A 21892-nucleotide genomic window follows, 5' to 3' on the forward strand; every position below is an offset into this window, starting at 1 on the left:
GACGTATATCTAATCACTTTGCTATACTACAATTTCTTATCATGAGAACACAACATCGATTCAATGCAGTGGTTAATATACTACAAAGCGTCAAATTGAGAACGTTGTTTTGGAAATATAATTGATATCTATTTATTTTGATAGATAAATTTCGATATTCAATCACTGTGTAGAGTACTGTCTTCGTTCGAGTTGATAGATAATTTTTAGTTGATATTGAAAACATGATTTGATTTTTATTTTCAAGTCGTTCAGTTAGTAGTTGTGTATATGAGTGAGTTGTCGTACGTTTGGAATTCGATAAATATAATCAAAATTTTAAACAGTGTATACATATAAGTAAATTGTATACTTTGTATTTTTTTGTGATTTTTGCTACCAATATTAACAAAATGCCGAAAGGTAAGATTAAAGATTATTTTTTATCAAACTGAAATTTTTTGATGCGCTTATTTCAGAAAATAATATTTATACTTAAAAAAATTATGATGTCAAATATAAAAATGATTTAAAAGAAAACGTTATAGAAACTTAATCAATTACTTGATTTTACGTACTGATTATGTAACGCAACACCAGTGATCACCGGTCTGATGATGTCAATAGCAACGGAAACCGGTCACTAGTCAAATAAAATTTTGATAAAATAAAGCATTTTTATAGTCTCATCTTTCATACAAAGAGAATATGGAAATCTAGGCATTCACAAGGCTTACGGCCTGAATTGGATAGGTAAAATCATATTGTATTATTTTGTAACGTTTATTTAGTATATTATTAAACAAACACATTTTGATAATTATTCAATTAAAATGTAACTTTGTTTTAAAATATAGTGATTTTAAAACATAGTAACATTTAAATTTTAAAATGGAAAATCACAAAGTTAGTGATTCAAATATAAATTATAAACACATTATCAATTTTTTCGAAAGATGTACATACCATATATCATGGGTATACTGGCAAAAACGTTAACTCTCAAAGTCCTGTTTTGATAATCCCTGTTATTTAAAGCTTTCAGCCTGAATAAAATACCCGCTATTTAACTTAAAGTTGCTTGTAAAATCACAAAAATATGACATTTCAAACAACTAAGTGTATTTTTCCAGTTTAAAGAACGTTGAAAACTTTGTAATACTGCATCATTGAGTCGAAATTGTATATTTTCGAGTAAAGGTTTTTTGTCAGTACATCCACAATATGCAGTTTTGCAAAAATTGAAATCGTTTTTTGATATATTTTGAGAATATTATACTAAAATAATATTATTATAACATGTATTATAATAAAATATTGAGTGCATCGAAAGCAGAAACGAAAAAAATAGGGAATACAAAATACAGTATCGAATAGATTAATTGAAACAAAACATTTTTTGTATTTTCGTAAAAAGTTTTGTAAAATCTTTTGTTTAATAGTTATATCACAAATTAATATTATATATTATCCCATTTGGGTTCAATCAAAGATTTTATACCATTGGCATCTATTATATAAGGTTTTGCACGTGGCACGTGGATGCCATTTTTTCGTCTCGAAACCATACCTGAATTATGGACAAAATGAGCTTTTCCACCGTAGTGCAATCAATTTTGGAGAGCCGATTCTTACAGATTGCCAATCGATTTTCAATTAGGTTTATGTCTGGCAAAATTTTTGACCAGCCCAACACAGTCAATTTTTTTTGTGTTAAAATTTTTATTGTTTTTTTGGATTTGTGGCAGGGGGTAAATTCTGCTGAAATATTCCATCGCCTTTACCATTTGTAGTATCTTTTCCAGTAGAATTGGGTGATACTTTTCGCTATTCTATTCATAATCTCAGTCACCGAAAAAAGATCAGCCCTTGTCCATAATACGAGGAACACCCCCAAATAATTTTTTTTAAAGGTGTTGAAAATACGAAAAAAAATGTTTTGTTTGAATTAATCTGGTCGAAACTGTATCTATCTCATTTCTTAAAGTCATGTCAATTAAAAAACAAATTCAATTTAAAAATATTCAAGAAAAATAAGTGTTATTGAAAAGTGACTTAACTACGTTTACGCCTGTATTGAAAGAAAGTGTCAAAAAGCATTTTTCATCCTTCAGATACAAGCACTGAAATTTGAAACCGGAATTTCATAGCCCCGCATAAACTTTAGAGACGACATCTTTAGAGCATATTAAAACAACGTAATGTCCGCCATGGCATAGGGCTGGAAATTAAAATGAACATTAGTGTATCTTACGATATTATTTTTATAGCCTTTGACTTGAGCTGTAATATTTGACTTTTGATTGCAATTTGTCATTAAATGTCCCATTTTCTCTTAGTTAATGATCAGCGAAAGCTGTTACGGAGTAACGTAAACTTAGTTTATATTACTATAAAAACGTCTAAACGTATAAATGTCTCTCAGGTCGTTCGAACGAATAAATATTGGTGTTCTTACATCCAACGTCATTAAAATATATTAATGAATACATATGTTAGTTCCTCTTCCCAAAATATGGTAGAAAATTCATTTTATTTAAATTCTTGAATAGATTTTGCCTACACGTTGTAACTACAAAGAATGTAATTTATATTTGAAGCACTAACTTTTTGATTTTCTTTTTATAATTAAAATGTAACATTGTTTTAAAATCTCTATAAATATTTTATAATAACACAATTATAATGTCTACCGGTTTCGAAGCTAACCGCTTCTTTACAGTGAAAAATGAATTCCGAAAAAAATTTGGAACACAATTATGATCAATCAAAAAAATTCTAGATATTCTTCTTCATCTACATATGTATGTTGAAATATAAAAAAAGTAGACTTTATTAAAAATTGTAACGGAACTCAGATTCGTTGGAATAATTAATTGAAAAATATGCATTATATACCAAATCGAATCGGATTCTGATAAATATTCAGCGGAGATGAAACGATGAAAAATGAATTCTGGAACACAGCCGGTGATGGGAAAAATCAGATTTTGAATATTTCGGTCACGTCCAAATGCTTTTCCACCGAAGGGCGAAAAATTAGATCGAGCAGGCAATGCCACAATGGCATGAAAATTTAGATGAGAGCAGATACCACGCTTTATTGTATACCACGCTTTATTTTATATTATATCACGCTGATCATAAATTCCGGACGCGGTCTGCGGAAATGTTACAGATCTCCGCAGTACAGTGAAACCTCGATATAACGGACATTTTCGATGACTATAAACTACTGTCAACTCTCATAATTGTGATCAAACCATAATTTCATTTTTTAAAATAGTTTTTTTTTATTATGTATATATTCGTTAACTATCAGACGGTAAAATAAAATACATTTCAAATACCATTATTTGAATTATTTTACTTTTTTAATTAATTAATTTATTTCATAATACATAGATACATTCAAATAAACATATTTATTTCATTTAAATAAATAAACTATTTGTATTATGGCCTGTGTTGAGCCGAATAAATTCAATATCTAATTGTAAAAATATTATATAAACGCAGTGTTATCTTGTTCGTTAACACATGAAGGAAAGGTGATCAGCCCTCCGCTTCAGGTACCAGTCTAGGGTAATATTGAAAAAATATTTACGTGAAAAGTCACATATATTTATTTGACCTCAGTACGGGACCCCCAGTACGGTAGCCAAGCGTACTGACCATTACACTACGGAGGTGGATATTTAATATTATACATTCAATATATACTTAAATTCAAGTTACGCCACATGTAAACAATTTTTAGCGGCGATGACAATCACATCATCCGTCAGTATACTCTTATAACTATATTATACAAATTTTCGTAATTTTAGAGTTTATATAAAAAAAACAACACACCTCAAAAGTACACACAAAACTTGTTTTAAAAAAAGGAAAAACTAGCAATGCTTCTACTTTTAGAGGCTTAACTGCATACGACAACACATTTATCTTACAACACATCTATCATACTGTAAGGATAGGGAAGGTCGATGTGAAAAATATATTACAAACATCCAGAATAATTGAAAAAGAATCTTTCATGAATTTATTTTTCAATGCCGGGAATCGAACCCGTGACGCCAGTTTCGCAGTCGAGAGTCTACCCAACTACACCACGGCACTTATCTTCCTTTCCATTTTATTCCTTTTTTAAGCAGGATTACTAAAAGTAAGCGCTTTGATATCAAACAGCAACGTCACTTCACGACGAGTGTAAGAAAACAATGAATATATATATATATATATAGTTTATTTTATATTGTTTATTTTATATCTAAATACAGTGTTCATATTTTAAAAATTTCGGCTTTAACGGACACCTCCTCCTACCAATTAGTTTGTTATATCGTGGTTTTACTGTACTGAATAGCGATCAATCAACCGCTCATTGAATCGTATTTTATTAGACGTTTTTTCTTCTTGTAATTTGTGCCCATTCAGTATTAAAATGATAATCTTACCCTCACCCACAGCCGATAGTGCATAGGGTACTGCATTAAATTGATGTGTTGTTTAGTTGATCGTTTATTGTATGGTTATCAGTCTCATGCTTTGAGTACCAGTCATGTATAATAAATATTAGAGTGATCATGTAGGACATAATCAGGTATGTCAAATACTTGAAAGCGGTCAGGTCAGGAGTCAAAATAATTGACAGGTTATGAAGAGATGCATGAATGTGGAAAAGGCGGAGATGGTTTGGAAAGACAGGGTGGTGTGGTATTCTATTTTCTCTGCCTACCCATGCGGGGAAGCGGGGTGATGTTAATCGGTTTTTTAGAACAAAATTCACAACATTTTGGGTGTCTAAGTCCTTGTTCACAAATCTGGGTTTCTCCACATTGGAGCCATTTTAACATTTTGACATCTCAAAATAGAAGAAGAAAAATGTGGAAGTGTGAGTGTTGAGTTTAAGGTATGTCTTGTTACCAACCATAATGTATAGAAGCACAGCGTTTTGTGTCTGTCTAAAAAAAAATCTGACTACAAAATTGTCTTCAAGAGTTCGAATCTAGGAAAAAAAAATTATGTTTAAGTTACGACAGGATTGTGATTGATATATTTTTCATACATTAAATTTTAACGGCAAATATATTCTTTCTCAATAAATACATACAAGATACTCATTGAAATCTCTTCAAACATAAATTTATCTTGACTTGTAAATTCAGGTATTATATTTTTCCCTCAGTATCAGAATACATTTTTAAAAACTAAACTGCTTTATTTTTTTTAACATGACCTTTCAAAACGTAAAAGATTTCCTTCTAAATTTCCATTAAATAATAAAAGATTCATTTATGCTTACATTTAAAAGGTCTGTATTTTATTATTTATTATTATTATTTTTAAATCAAATACAGATTTGAGTCTACTACTAAGTTATATTTTATTAACTTAATAAAATAAAACAACTTTGTTTCAACCAATTTTTTCTTATTATTAGTACACTTTAAACAACCAGTTTCGACAAGAACCTTGTCATCATTAGGGTTTATAAAATTCTAAAACATTAAAATACTAAAAAACATTAAAATACTCATAGTTAATTACATTCCCTTACCAAAAAACTTCCACACGTTCTGTATGCCATATAAAATTATGATTTTAAACAATGACTTAAAAACTCATAGAAGATATTTTTATTAAACCTTATAAAATTAAATAACTTAGTTTTAACCACTTTTTTATTGAAACAATTTAACCTACAGGTTTCGACAAGAACCTTGTCATCATCAGAGTTTATTTTCATTCAAAAACATTAAAAACATTAATATAATCTCACCAAAAACTTCCACACATTCCGTAAAAATCCTAAATGTTATTTTTATTATTCATTGCATAGCAACCGCAAATAACAACTAATGGAAACTTGTCAAAACCGGTAGGTTAAATTGTTTTTGTAAATAAGTGGTTAAAACTAAGTTATTTAATTTTATACAGTTTATAAAATGTGCCACAAAGTATCTGCGGAAAACATTCAAGAAGTTAATTTCATTGTTTAAAAACACATAAAAACAAATATTGTGACCGGCGTTTCGCCTAGTTATGGCATTTTCAAACGAATTGTAATTTGTCAATGGGTTAGTATAACATTTTTACCATCTTTGAAGTCACTTTAGGTGACCCTTACGCATTACCTTACACCGAAAGTAAAAGGAAATGACCTGTCTAAATACACATTGTCCCAAACCATATTAAGGGCGGACTGAATAAGTTAGGTTACTAGAACAGGCCTGACCAACCCGAATTGCACCCCGGGCCGCATCGATGACCTAAAATTTTCCTGAGGGCCGCACACAGACATAAATAATTAAAAAATATATATAAATAATTTGAATGCAGAGGTATCAGAAAGTACAATCAAGGTAATTGAGAAAAAAAAATTACTACAACCAGATGTGAGAAGAAAACATACATTGAACCAACAAAATTTTGTTTGTGTGTATAGTTGAATGAGTAATTTTATAGTCGTTATTCTTTATTTAGTTTTTTTTTTGCATTTTCTATAAACATATAATATATTATTGATTAATATACTTTTACATAATCACAAAAAAACCTTCAAACGCATGACCACTGTGGGTATATTACAATATTTCAAACCGTTCTTGTAAAATTTTATTTGCAATGATTAAAGAAAACACTTTTTTTTTACTACTTGAGTTTTATTAAAGACTACATGTTTCAGAAGTTAAACTCCATCATTCACGTCTGTATAATAACTGTTATTATACAGACCTGAATGATGGAAGTTTAACTTCTGAAACATGTAGTCTTTAATAAAACTCAAGTGGTAAAAAACAAGTGTTTTCTTTAATCATTGTAACATGTCTTACCACAAAGTTAATGCCGAAACAATAAATAAAATAAATTTTTATTTGTGTGTATAGTAATTAAAATTTTACCATATCAGTTTAACTATCAAAATTATTAATTACCACAGATAAATAAAAAATTTAGCAAATTTATTTTAGATCAATTTATCAATGGCCACTCAGTGCGAGATTTGAGGTAACTTAATTGTTCTATATCTACATATTTCGCTGCAAGAAGATTGCGAGTTTTCCAACGCAATGAGCCACAAGTTTTGCACGGGAAATATAAATCACCAGAATATATGCATTTCATGTAATTACAGAAATTTTATTGGTTTTAATAACTTAAATATCTTCTTCTTCTTCTTATTTTAGGCCTTGCGGCCTGTTTCTAAGAGGGACTACCCTCCTGCGACGTCGATTTCCAGCTATCAACCCATCTCTTTGGTGGTCTACCCGGGGTCTACCATGGGTTTGGCCGTACAGTGCGATGCGGGGGGAGTCTGGATGGTTCCATTCTCCTCACATGCGCATACCATTGTCTCCTTCGTTGCCTTCCCCACCTAACGACATCTTCGATCTTGCATATTTCCCTGATCCTGGCATTTCTTATTCTATCTTGAAGACTCTTACCTGTTATGCTTCTTAGAGTCTTCATTTCTGACACTCTAAGCGCGTTTGTGGCAGCGGTGTCTGCTCTACTTTCGATCCCATACGTCATGATGGGTCGGACACAAGTTTTGTAGATCTTGATTTTGCTGCCGATCTTCATCTCAGGGTTTTTCCATATAGGATTTTTCAGGCATCCTGAGATGGCTGCAGCTTTGTTCACTTGCCCCATCACTTCGCATCGCAGATCCGATTTGACCACACACTTAAATGTATTCTGAAGGACCCTATATAGCAAAAAAATCGTCATACATGACCGCGGGCCGCGGGTTGGCCACCCTTGTACTTGAACCTAAAAAGGGTTTTCCTTTCAACTGCGTCAACGGACCAGAAGCTTCTATGGAATTCTGAATAAAACACTTCACTCTCCACTTCTATGCCAATTATTTGCTTCGGTTAGGACGCCTCCGCAATTCCTTTAACTTTTTTGTATTCCGAATCCTATCTGGAGAAAATGAAAACACGTGGTCAAACGGCAATGAAAATGAAATACCGGGTGTTTCACAATGCGGTCACTCTTAAAATAATACCATGAAACATTGAAGAACAATCGTATCCTTCAAATAATATTTGATATTTTTTTAAGGTCATTTGAGAAAAGAAGAGATTTATTTATTTAAATTAAATTAAACTTAATTTAAAAAACAAATTTATGAGGCGTAGGAGTAGGAATAATTGGCGGGTATGTATGAGGAGATGCATGAACGTGGAAGAGGCGAAGAATGTTTGCAAAGACAGAGTGGTGTGGCGTTCTATTCTCTCTGCCTACCCATGCGGGGAAGCGGCGTGATGGTTAGTAGTTAGTTTAATTTCAAAGATTTTTCATAATCTCACAAGTAACTCACAAACTAACATATCATCACGCCGCTTCTTTGCATCGATAGATACAGAGAATATAACGCCAAACCAATTTGTCTTTGCAAACAATCTTCGCTTCATCCACATTTGTACATCTCCTCGTATATACACACCGATTATTCTGACACTTGACCTGACCATGAGTATTTGAAATACTTGATTATGCCAAGTGTTTTCAGTCTTCTTCTGCTTCTTTTACTAACCACATTCGCATCATAAATTTTGTTTCACTATCCTTTTTTAATTCATTCAATTCACATGTCCAAACTATCTTAACACACCTTTCTTAATTTTATCGAAAATGTTTATCATATAACATTGTATTTCTTATATTACCATTCGCACATTTATATCATTGAACCTTTTGCCGTGCTTTCATCTGAGAGAATGAGTAATGTTTTAATTATTATTTTACATTCACATTTTTTGCATTTTTTATTAAAAATTATAAATTATAATTTCAAAATACACTATTACATAATAAAAAAAACTTTCAAAAGCATGACCATTGTGGGTATATTACAATATTCCATTCTTGTAAAAGTGTTGAACAACCTTCAAAAAATTTTTTTTATCTATTTAAATATTACTTGGTTGATACCACTTTTTCTTAAAATCTACTGTGGCACGTGTTTTTACGCATTCCGTATCATTTTTAAACACCGTAGTGTCACAAAAGATTAAATAAAATAGTGGTATTTGCCAAGTAAAACTTAAAATAAAAATAGATTGTTATCACAAATACCGTATGAATTAATGAAATTAAAAATAAATCGTCGAAAATGAATTGATTGTTTTTACTTGAAAATTAAATGAACACCCTATAGACACACCCTATTCAAAAGACGTTTTCACTAATTCAAAACCTCGTTTAGGCTTTTTGATAGGAGTATAATAGATATACCATTTACCGAAACATCACGTAACTTTGTAAATACAATTTTACAAAACCGTTTTTTTCTCTCCCGTATTATGTTTTATCAAAATGTCTGAATACAACATGTCAATCTAATTCTATGTTCATTATTTCCAATTTACTTAAGAGCAATATTTCCATTTCATACTTATTCAAATACTGTGAATATTTCTTCCAGAAATTAAAGGGAATTTGTATGATTTTAAATATTTCACTTTGAAACGAATATATTTTCCCTTCCTTGTTTCATTACCCAAGCGTATTGAAAGTTAATTCTTCTCTAATGAATTGTTTTACAAAACATTTGTTTAAACGGAAAATATCGTATATTCATAAAATATGTAAATGATATTAGGGGAAACAGTTTGAACTAATTTCAATTTATTCACTGTTTGCTGACGTCAAAACGAGTGCTTCATATTCCGTATTTCGAAATTCCTTATTTTCCGTATTTTTCTTTTTCCATCATCACAACTTTTAGACAAAATTAAGCAAAAACCATATATGGTATAATAGTAGGTTACATACGTATTTTTACTGTATGTTATTGTGTAAAAAAATATTTTAAAATTTATATTGTACATACATGCACAATTATACTATTGAAGTCTTTAGTAATTCTAAAACACTCTCCTTATCATCCAGTGTTTACTTTGTATAATACCACTTTTATAAACACTTCTTCGTAACTACCGGTTTCGAAAAATCATTCCATCGTCAGGTCATTAAAATAAAATTATTACGCTGTGACATTTGTATACAGATAACATTTTGAAAGAGAGAAAGTTATATTTGAGATTTTATTACCATACCACAAAGTTATCAATGCTTTTAGTATACTAACTAACCAACTAACCATCACGCCGCTTCCCCGCAGGGGTAGGCAGAGAGAATAGAGCGCCACATCACTCTCTCCTTGCAAACATTCTTCGCCTCTTCCACGTTCATGCATCTGCTCATACATACCTGATTGTTACGACGCCTAACTTGACCGCTTTCAAGTATTTGGCATACCTGATCGTGTCATGTTTTTCTCGGTCTTCCTTTGCTTATTTTCCCAATAACATTCGCCTCATAAATTTGTTTTACCGTTCTTTCCTCATTCATTCGTTCTACATGTCCAAAACATCTCAACACACCTTTCTTAATTTTATCGATAATGCTTATCTCAGCTTTGTATTCCTTCCTTATTTCACTATTCGCACATCTATCATACATAGTTTTGTCGCACATTCTTCTGAGAGATCGCATTTTGACTGCATTCAGTCTACTTTCATCAGTATAAAAAATATTTATAAATTCTTTTTTTTAAGTCTTTAGTATACAAAATATTTATTAATTCTTTTTATGAAACCAATTTACGGGTATATATTAATTTAAGTAATATTAATAATATTGGTGGGGGGTAGTAAATAAACGTAATGTCGTATCCTTTTCTCTAAACAGTCAGCAGGGACACAAACCCTTATTTGTTCAGTCGGGATTCCCACCGCAGCAACCCAACCCTTTGTTAGATTAAATATTCAGCGGCTTCTGGAGGCTTTATTACATTTCTTGTTTTGTATCAGCCGGGCTTCGGGACCAGAGACATCATTTTCAATTAGAGAGTCAGATTGAAAATTGACGAATGTTTTACTACGTAAAAACGAAATGTATTACGACTCGAATATTTACTCAGGCTGCCACGAATAAAGAAAATCATTTGGATTTTCGTAATTTACTTTTGTGTCTGTTTTACTGTTTCGATTCCCAAGTCGATATGCATGTTTCAATATATATATATATATATATATATATATATATATATATATATATATATATATATATATATATATATATATATATATATATATATATATATATATATATATATATATATATATATATATATATATGTAATAAAATAACTAGGTACCTACCTATACATTTTATTAAGTACTTACAAAAAGTACCTACATAAAACAGTTCTACCACCAGATGCCGCATGCGTCGCTCAGAATAAAACAAAAGACTTCCGATAATATTATTAACTGTCAGAATCAGATAGATAGATAGATAGATAGATATAAAAATTATTATAAAGATAAATTAAGAATAAACTTTAATTATAAAGCAACACATTGTTTATTTTATTATTATACACCCACTTTACATATTATTTACACTTAATTTTCAAAAGGAAAATATTACCACGTTATAAAACGACAATTTTGTTAATTGGAAATGGATGATGAAACATTAGATGTATTAAAACAATTACTACAATATGTTCGGAGTGAGAGAGAAAAATTAGAAGATGATCAAAGAAAACGATTAGAAGATAGTCAAAGAAGACCTGGAAATTTAAGAACTAGTGATAAAATTAAAAATAAAAATCATGTGAAAAAAATTTCTACAAAATATAAAATAAAATATACTCCAGAAAAGAAGAATTTCGAAGCAGATTGTGTGAGCAGGAATCCAGTATTAGAATCGAAGGAAAATGCAAATGAACAATTAAAAGTTGTAAATTTGGTTAAATTAGAAGATATTTTAAAAGATCAGAATAAAAATGAAGACATACAAATAACACAGAAACAGTGCTTGAAAAATGAAAATAAAAATAAAGTAGAAAAAACTTCTACGAAAGATAAAATAAAATATACTCCAGGAAAGAAGAATTTAGAAGTAGATTGTCTAAGCAGGAATCCAGTATTAAAATCGAATGAAAATGCAGATGAACAATTAAAAGTTGTTAATTTGGTTAAATTAGAAGATATTTTAAAAGATCAGAATAAAAATGAAGACATACAAATAACACAGAAACAGTGCTTGAAGAATGAAAATAAAAATAAAGTAGAAAAAAATACTACAAAATATAAAACAAAATATACTCCAGGAAAGAAGAATTTAGAAGTAGATTGTCTAAGCAGGAATCCAGTTTTAGAATCGAATGAAAATGCAGATGAACAATTAAAAGTTGTACATTTGGTTATATTAGAAGATACTTTAAGAGATCTGAATAAAAATGAAGGAATTCAAAAGAAAAAAAACAAATGGATTGAAAAAAACTGTGTCTACTTTAAAAGGGTCAAGAAAAAAAATACAAAAAAAAAGAAAGAAAGAAAAAAGAACGGAAAAAAAAGAAAGAAAGAAAAAAAACAAGAAAGAAAAAAAAAAGAAAAAAAAGAAGGAAAAAAAGAAAGAAAGAAAAAAAAAAAAAAACTTTATCATATCACTAAACTTATACCAGTCCCTTCACTACAAGAAGATGATCCGGAGGACGAGTGAAAATTTTACTATGAATTTTCATCCCCAAGGGGGGAGATGTAATAAAATAACTAGGTACCTACCTATACATTTTATTAAGTACTTACAAAAAGTACCTACATAAAACAGTTCTACCACCAGATGCCTCATGCGTCGCTCAGAATAAAACAAAAGACTTCCGATAATATTATTAACTGTCAGAATCAGATAGATAGATAGATAGATAGATATAAAAATTATTATAAAGATAAATTAAGAATAAACTTTAATTACAAAGCAACACATTGTTTATTTTATTATTATACACCCACTTTACATATTATTTACACGCAATTTACAAAAGAAAAATATTACCACGTTATATATATATATATATATATATATATATATATATATATATATATATATATATATATATATATATATATATATATATATATATATATATATATATATATATGTATATATATATATATATATATATATATATATATATATATATATATATATATATATATATATATATATATATATATATAACACCTAATATGGCTAATAAGTTAATAGTACTTATGAAATATTTTGATCAATAATAATACTTTTGAAATGTATGACATTACATTTTTTTATAACTCAATATAGATGAAAAAGAGTATAAGAGCCTGGGTATTAACAGGGCTTTGACCTGTCAAAGAGTGGTTAAGAGATTACTATACACACGTGCAACTATTCTACCCATGATTGGCCTCACCTCCAAAATTTTTGGAACTCTTTGATGTATCATTAATCTCATGACACAGTATATATGACTTCGAAACATCCATCTATGTAAACAAGTATTTAGAGACACACTCAAAATTTGTCATTTTTATAAACGTGTAGTTGACACCATTGAGATGATACTGTAAGTACAGAAAAACAAGAAAAACAAACGTCTACGTTGTCTTATAAACTAAGTGAACAAAGAAAATTGAGTGAAAATTTTCTCGAAATCATGAACATTCGACGTAATTACGAATATTGATTCAATTCGCATACAATCAGGATTGATTGAATCAACTCCCTCGTACCGGGTGAGAATTTCCTTTCTAACTTTTTTACTGCCGATTGTCTTCCTCATTATAAAATGAAAATTCTTTGTGCTGTGATTTTCTTTACCTTTGCACTCCATTGAGTTCTCGGCGATGGAAATGCGAAAGGAAATTGAACAAAGTACCTCGAGAAAAGCGGAAATGTATTGCGGGCAATCGATGGGCACTCCCTCTAGTTGAGAAAGGGAAAAACTGCACGGGGGTAGGGAAACAATCCTATTTATAAACGATTTCATTTCCCGATAATTGGAAATATCAATCTAAACTGGGTGCTGCACAAAAAACACCATACAAAGATTCGATATATTAGAGGACAAAAAACACAGTGCTTGAATATCGAAACGTGGGAATCGCAATCAAAATTTTTGGTCCATATATTATCACATTATAAAAATACTTCATTTTTATGGAAAAAAAAGTTGCGGGAAACGGGCGTGATGGTCAGTTAGTAAACTGATTTTTTTAATCCTTGTGATGAAAAATTCTATTTTCAAAAAGTGCTGATTGATATTTTTATAACATCGGTCAAAAATAAAAATTGACAACATAACATACAATATAATTTCGTCCGATATAAAAAGTATTCATACAATATAATAAGTGCTATGGTCAGCACGCTCGGCTACTGTTCTGAAGGCTCTGGATTTGATTCCCGGGGAGGTCAAAAAATATAAGTGATTTTTTCACTCCAATATTTAATTTGAACTGGTACCTGGAGCGGAAGACTGTTCACCTTTCCTTCATGTATTAACGATCAAGACAACACTGCGTTTCTATAAGGCAGTGCCTTATGCACCATAGGGGTGCGGATAAGGGTTAGAAGAAAAATAAGATATTTATTTACTTATATTTTTTCATGATTTCAGTAAAATGTGTAAAAATATGAAGCCAGACATAGAAAAAATCACATAAATTTAAACAAAATATTTTTATGCATTTCATAGAAGTACAGGATTATCTTTGGAATTCTGTTTGTGAGAAGTCTTGTATAAGAACCTCTGTAAAAAAGTCCTAGCTTTCAAATTAGGGTCCCTATCATTTGGTTTGATCCAATTTCCCGCCAAAACCCAAACAACAATGGCCGCCTAACAACCGGGATGTGATTTCATCCCCCTCTCCCTGGTCACGTTTCTGCCGAAGGTAATACCACTATTTATTGACCTTCAAATAACGCAATTAGCCACCCTTGCAATATACACCCTTAGAAAATACATCCCTTAAATCATCCCGCAAAGCGCAACGGCAGAGGCGTTATTTTAAGGACCCCATTTTTGTGAATCTTAGGGGAACGCATCGATTATGCTATAAAAGCTTAATGATAGTATTTGCACTTACTCGGTTGTTTGCAAAAGGTTATGAAAGCTCACATTTGCTTTTATTCTTCGCGAAGCTTGAATTCCTATTATCATTTCATTGGATAAATAAACCACTTGGCCTCAATTTTATTTCAATGAATTACACGAAAAATCTTTTTATCTGAATCCTTGTTATAAGCAATTTATAAAAATAAAAATGTAAATCTTTATAAAATTAAACAACATTATTATAAGTATTAGTACCTATACTTTAACCAACCGGTTTCAACAAGAACCTTGTCATCATCAGGGTTTATGAAATTCTTAAACATTAAAATACTCATAGTTAATTACATTCCCTTACCAAAAACTTCCACAAACTCCGTATACCGTATGAAAATATGATTTAAAAAATATGATTAAAAATATAATATAAAAACTCATTTACGTTATTTTTATTGGTAAAGGAATGTAATTTACTATGATTATTTGAATGTTTTTTTAGTATTTTAATTTTTAAGAACATAATAAACCCTGATGATGAAAAGGTTCTTGTCGAAACCGGTTGTTTAAAGTGTACTAATAATAAAAACGTGGTTAAAACAAAGTTGTTTAATTTTATAAAGTTTAAAAAATGTGCACAAAGTATCTGCGAAAAACATTCAAGCAAACATGTTAATGTTCCAATTAAGCACACGACGATTATTCCGACTCTTGACCATCTTAAGTTTTTGTATTTGTTGTTCGTGCGATTAAAACATTTGTTTACCTTATGTTATTCACCGAATGCTTTGCATTTTTGACACAACGTTAGATTAACATATGTGTGGGTATTTGTATTAGCTGTGAAGGGTTGAAAAATATTATATTTTAATTTTAAAAATAGCTTCTTGATTGAAATGGCAGCACCATCTGTTGAACTTAAAATGAATATACTTAATTTTGATCATTGCTAATAGCGGACTGTATGTTTTGACAGCTCATAAAATATTGTATACCCACGAGCATTATTGTGAAATTAAACAAAGTAGAAATTGTGGTTTCTCTTTTCCTTCTTTTACATTTATACAGACTAAGTTAGAGCTACGCATAACCAGGCAAAGCTGGTAAATAATTAATATTTATAAAAAAATTGTATTTTGCAAATGGCTCTCAAAAATAAGTGGAAGGGATTTTTGATGTATATTAATGAATAAAAATTAACGGTTTCTAGGCCACTCAGTTAAGGCATTTTTTAATTTTTTTTATTACATTTTCAATCTTTTTATTTGGGATTGACCACCTTAAACCCTATTATTTATGAAAAACTTCTGCGTTTTTTTTCAGAAGATTTACTGCATTTTTTAGAATATATTGTTGTAAATCATTCGAATTTCCGCGGTCAAGAAGCATTATTATAAGCACATACTTGAAAACATGTTATAAAAGAAAGAACAAACTATAATGTTTGCTAAATTACACGTTCAAGCTTACATAGGAAATTCGAATGTTTCTTATCTCAAAGCTTGATCTAAATTGAATATTTTATGGCCGAAAATAAATCTTTTTTGATTGAAGACATACACCTAATGTGTAATATGTTACCTAAAAATCGGGAAATATTATACCTACTTAAAATGTGAAATGAATTATAAAGTATTTTAGTAACCTTTTAGTGTAATACTCGCACATTTTGGCATTATTTTAATGGCTGCTTGGGGATGATTACGAAAATACTAATAAATTACCCTATTCCTTTGATATAACGCTTTAATATTGATATATAGTTTTTCTATGTCAATTATAATGCAAAAAATAAATTGTTTTTTACTCATTTTTTATGCAAAATATAACTTAACATTAATTTAACAAGTTAATGACTTCTTTCTTCTTTTATTAATATCAACTATACCAGATCTTGGTCTTTGCTTGCTTGTGAAACTTCACAAAATCACTTTGGGATTTTAACCATTCTTTGCGAGGATTGCCAGTGTCTTGTATATTTGCTTATAATTTGAATATAATTTTACTTGATTGCATTTTATATATTTTTTTAACTGTTGCAACAGAAAATATTGTATAATTTACTATAAAAAACATTAATTTTCGACACTAACCTGGATTATTTTAACATTAAATTCCAATTTTACTTGGTAAATACCACTATTCCTTAAAATCTAATTTGAAAGATTTGAAACAAACATTATTTCTTACCATTATCAAATATTATAACGGTGCTGAATGCATTAAAATACATACGTTTTAAAATTAATTTCATGAATAAGTGATATTGACCAAGTTAGAATTTAAAAAAAAATCTAAATAAAAAAATCGGTATTACTACAAACGCACTGCTAAATCAATCAATGAACTATTGTCCTAAATGTGAGGTATTAAGGGAAAAAATATTTTTCTTATCTCCAGTAAAAAAAAACATACTGAAAAACACACACATGTTTCTGATGAATAAACAGCGGGTGACTTATATTATGGCCTATCCATTTGACTATAAATCTATAAATTCTAAAGATGGGCATTATTAAAGAATAAATGGTCACTACTTTATTAAATAGGGTAGGCACTGTTTTTTTGCTTATACGGAATGCACGCCCCTGGTTATGAGCGATGCACTTATAAGCTTTTCGTAAACTGACTTAAATTACAACATAAACATTTGTATGTTTTATATATATATATATATATATATATATATATATATATATATATATATATATATATATATATATATATATATATATATATATATATATTATATATATATATATATATATATATTTATATATATATATGTTTATATGTATATATATATATATATATATATATATATATATATATATATATATATATATGTATATATATATATATATATATATATATATACATATATATATATATATATATATATATATATATATATATATATATATATATATATATATATATATATATATATATATATATATATATATATATATATATATATATATATATATATATATATATATATAAATATATATATATATATATATATATATATATATATATATATATATATATATATACATATATATATGTACAATAGTATGTTTGTTTGGATAATTATAAACCCATAATCAAAATGTATATAATGCTGTATAAGTATCAGATTAGAACTGCTAAGAAATTTCGAATAAGGGATGAAGATGTCAGGCATAATCATTTTCTATTTTTCTTCCTTCGTGTACTTAACGGATTATAAAACACGACGTCCTCAGAATTCCAAAGGCGCTAATTATCCTAGCGTTACGTGTATTACGCAAATTGTGACATTGAAGCATATTATGTAAATTTTCGTTAGTTAATTTGAATATTACAAAGGCGAATAATGATTCGTTTAAGAACAAAGCGTGACGTGTGCAAATTGATTAGCGAATCTAAAATACCATGGAACACGATTATCGTTAACATATTTCTCCGTCAGCGAAAGGCTCCCAAGTTCTCTTCGGGAGTGTGTGAAAATAATATTTTACTTTTAAATCAAATTTTCATATTTTTTTTTACTCCTATAAATTTTCGACATCCCTCGGAATGCTTTAACGCAGTTTATTTGAAGGCACATTAACGATTTTACCATTGTTTTTTTTACATAGTTTGATAACATTGTCACCAAAAAACCTTATGATTTATTTTCATTAATTGATTCAGCAGTTACTTTGTGGTATTATCTATTCATTTTTAAATAATCTTTTACCTAAATAGTTGTATTTACTGAAGGTTAGTGAAACTTAAATTAAACACGAATGTCTTTTATTATTTTATTTGGCTTTAATACTTTCTTCATTTATTAATTTTATCGATAATGCTTATCTCAGCCTTGCATTCTTTCCTTTTATCACTATTCAAACATCTATCATACATTGTTTTGCCGGAATTTTGTCTGAAAAATCGCATTTTATTTGCATTCAGTCAACTTTTGTGCTGAGATGTGAATAGAAAGAGTTAAGAAAGTACATCCAAAACACATTTTTGGAGCAAATGAAGGCAATAGAAGTAAAGGAAGACAGAGGAAAACTTAGCATGATCAAGTAATTCAAGTACATGAAAGTGTTCAGGTCAGGAGTAGGAATAATTGGAGGGTATGTATGAGGAGATGCATCAATGTGGAAGATGCGAGGATTATTTTCAAAGATATATTGGTATGGTGTTCTATTCTCTCAGCCAAACCCTGCGGAGAAGTAGGGTGGTGGGTAGTTAGTTATTTGGTTAGAAGAATATTCAGAATCCAGAAATAATATAAGGTTAAATCGATATCCTCTAATAATGACGGAAAATTAACGTTTTCAATAATGAATCATATTTTCGTACCTTATGTAAACAGTCATAAATAATCCCTTAGGTATTCCGCTTCCGTTTGACGTTCGCTCTTTGAGGAAGGAAATTTATAATTTACCTGCTCTGTATAATTTCTACGGGTTCCGTGACATACCAGAATTGCTTAATCAAATATTTGCTCAAGGGAAGGTTTATTAAGCTGATCTGCACATAGAAATGTGATGATTGTAATTTTTTGTTGGACTCATTAACGATTTATGTTAATTTTCGGGGCGGTTTTTGTCTCGGTAGACAAAAGGGTTGAATAGAGAGGAATAATTAATTAATTTTTTCCATGAATTATAAACATTAAATATAAATATAATATATATATATATATATATATATATATATATATATATATATATATATATATATATATATATATATATATATATATATATATATATCATTTCACATACTAGGAGATGCATTAAAATACGATTAAAATTTCTATGAAGCCTATAATTAGACGAATTATTTTATTCCAAATATTTTGTGTGTTATCAAATCCCTCTTTACAAATCTGGGATGTAAATATGAGTTTCAAAATTTGTGTAATATGATTGCCAATCATGGGTAGAATGGTGAATGTTACACGTATATCACATTATCACTTAAACCAGCATATGACGGATCGTAAAGCTTGAAAATATCCAGATTTCCATATTATTCCTCATCTTTGTTAAGATATCAATATAAAAATAAATAAAAATATAAAAAAATTCGAAAAGGAGAAAACCCACATTATGAACCCACATGGAGTTTGACACACTTAAAATTTATAAATAAAAAACAAAGTAAAATAGGTTTATAATTTATATTTGAAGCACTAACTGTGTGATTTTCCATTTTATAATTAAAATGTAACTTTGTTTTAAAATCACTATAAATATTTTATTTTAACTTAATTATAATGTCTACCGGTTTCGAAGCTAACCGCTTCTTTATCAAGACTGTAGTATTAATCAGTCTTGATATTGAAGCGGTTAGCTTCGAAACCGGTAGACATTATAATTAAGTTATAATAAAATATATATTGTGATTTTAAAACAAAGTTACATATTAATTGCAAAATAAGTGCCCGTTATTCTAGTATCTATTGCAACTTGTGATATGAAATAATTAGTATTTTTATTTATCACTATGAAACGTGGTACACTTAATGGTTACCCGTTAATTTGAGTACGTTTTAAGTACCGGAACTGTATTTAATTACTGAATCGGAATGAGAATTTTCAACAATACGAACGAGAAAACTGAAAGTAATGATACTGCATGCAATTACAGATAACGTACCACCAGATGTGGTGGAGTAAATTGAAACACGAGTAATGTAACAGTCTACCAGGACTTTCAGGACTGTTGGGCTATTACATTACAAAAATATTTAAATTGATTGTTTAAAAAAAAATGTCCACATTCGTAGTGTAATTAATGGTCAGCATGCTTTGCTACCGTTCTAGAGGTCCCTGGTTCAATTCCCAGCGGGGTCGAATAAATATAAGTGTTTTTTTTTCACTCTTATATTTATTGAATTTTACCCTGGACTTGTACCTGAAGCGGAAGGCTGCTCAACTTTTCTTCATGTGTTTACGATCAAGATAACACTGTGTTTATATGATGCAGTGCCCTATGCACCATTGTGTGTGAATAAGGGTTAACTGTTTAAATTAAATAAGGTATGAAAATAAGTAAAAAAATTGTAGAAAGTAGAGTGAATGTTGGGAACAGAAGTATTTGGTGAAACCGAAAACGATCTTGAAAAGAGTCCTGGTACCAACCCTTATGGATGAAAGTTAAGCATGGAGTTTCCAAAATACAGATGGAAGATTTAATGCAGTTGAAATGCGATTTCTCAGACAAATATGCGATCAAACAATGTATAACAGATGTTCGAACAGTGAAATAAGGAAAAAAAATATTTATTGTTTCGGCATTAACTTTGTGGTAAGACATGTTACAATGATTAAAGAAAACACTTGTTTTTTACCACTTGAGTTTTATTATAGACTACATGTTTTAGAAGTTAAACTTCCATCTGATGGAAGATTAACTTCTGAAACATGTAGTCTATAATAAAACTCAAGTGGTAATAAACAAGTGTTTTCTTTAATCAAGGAAAAATTTCATGGTTGAAATAAAAATTAGAGATAAAATTCAGAAAAGCGTGTTGAGATGCTTTGGACACGTGGAAAAAATGAGTGAAAAAATAACGATTAATCAAATTAAAGATGCAAATGTGGTTAAAATAGGAGCAGAAGACAACGAGAAAAACTTGGCACGATCAAGTTTGTCAAATACTTGGGCGTGGTAAGTTCATGTGTCGGAATAATCTGCGGGTGTGTGAGGAGAAGCATGAATCTTAAAGAGGCAAGGAATGTTTACAAGGCAGATTGGTTTGGCGTTCCATTCTCTCTGCTTAGCTACGTATATAAGGGTTAGAATCAAGACTCGAATAAAAAGTTTTAATAACAAAAGTTGTTTAAAGATTCATTTTATTATTTTTTATGTATTGATTGTTTAATCAAACACAGATTTTTGAGTCAACGAAGTTTTATTTTATTGTTAAAAAACAGTATGTGAAGATTAAATGGACTGACGGTCCTTAAAAAGCTGTACAATACTAGGTACTTAAGTAATACATTAGAATTAGAAACATACTAA

At 29.3% G+C, this 21892-nt stretch overlaps 1 protein-coding gene across 1 annotated transcript in view; it reads left to right on the plus strand.

Annotated features, from left to right (window-relative positions):
* The first annotated feature begins 253 nt into the window (after positions 1–253).
* LOC148306930 (methanethiol oxidase) overlaps positions 254–21892 on the plus strand; it is a 223294-nt gene continuing 201655 nt past the window's right edge. The window contains exon 1 of the mRNA XM_088264185.1: positions 254–402. Within this exon, the coding sequence (XP_088120311.1) occupies positions 393–402 (10 nt within the window). The 5' untranslated portion in view covers positions 254–392. The remainder of the gene's footprint in view (positions 403–21892) is intronic.

The sequence above is a fragment of the Brachycentrus maculatus genome, unplaced genomic scaffold (assembly GCF_059751285.1).
Source record: "Brachycentrus maculatus isolate JH-2025_06_01 unplaced genomic scaffold, ASM5975128v1 h1tg000220l, whole genome shotgun sequence".
Classification (NCBI taxonomy): domain Eukaryota; kingdom Metazoa; phylum Arthropoda; class Insecta; order Trichoptera; family Brachycentridae; genus Brachycentrus; species Brachycentrus maculatus.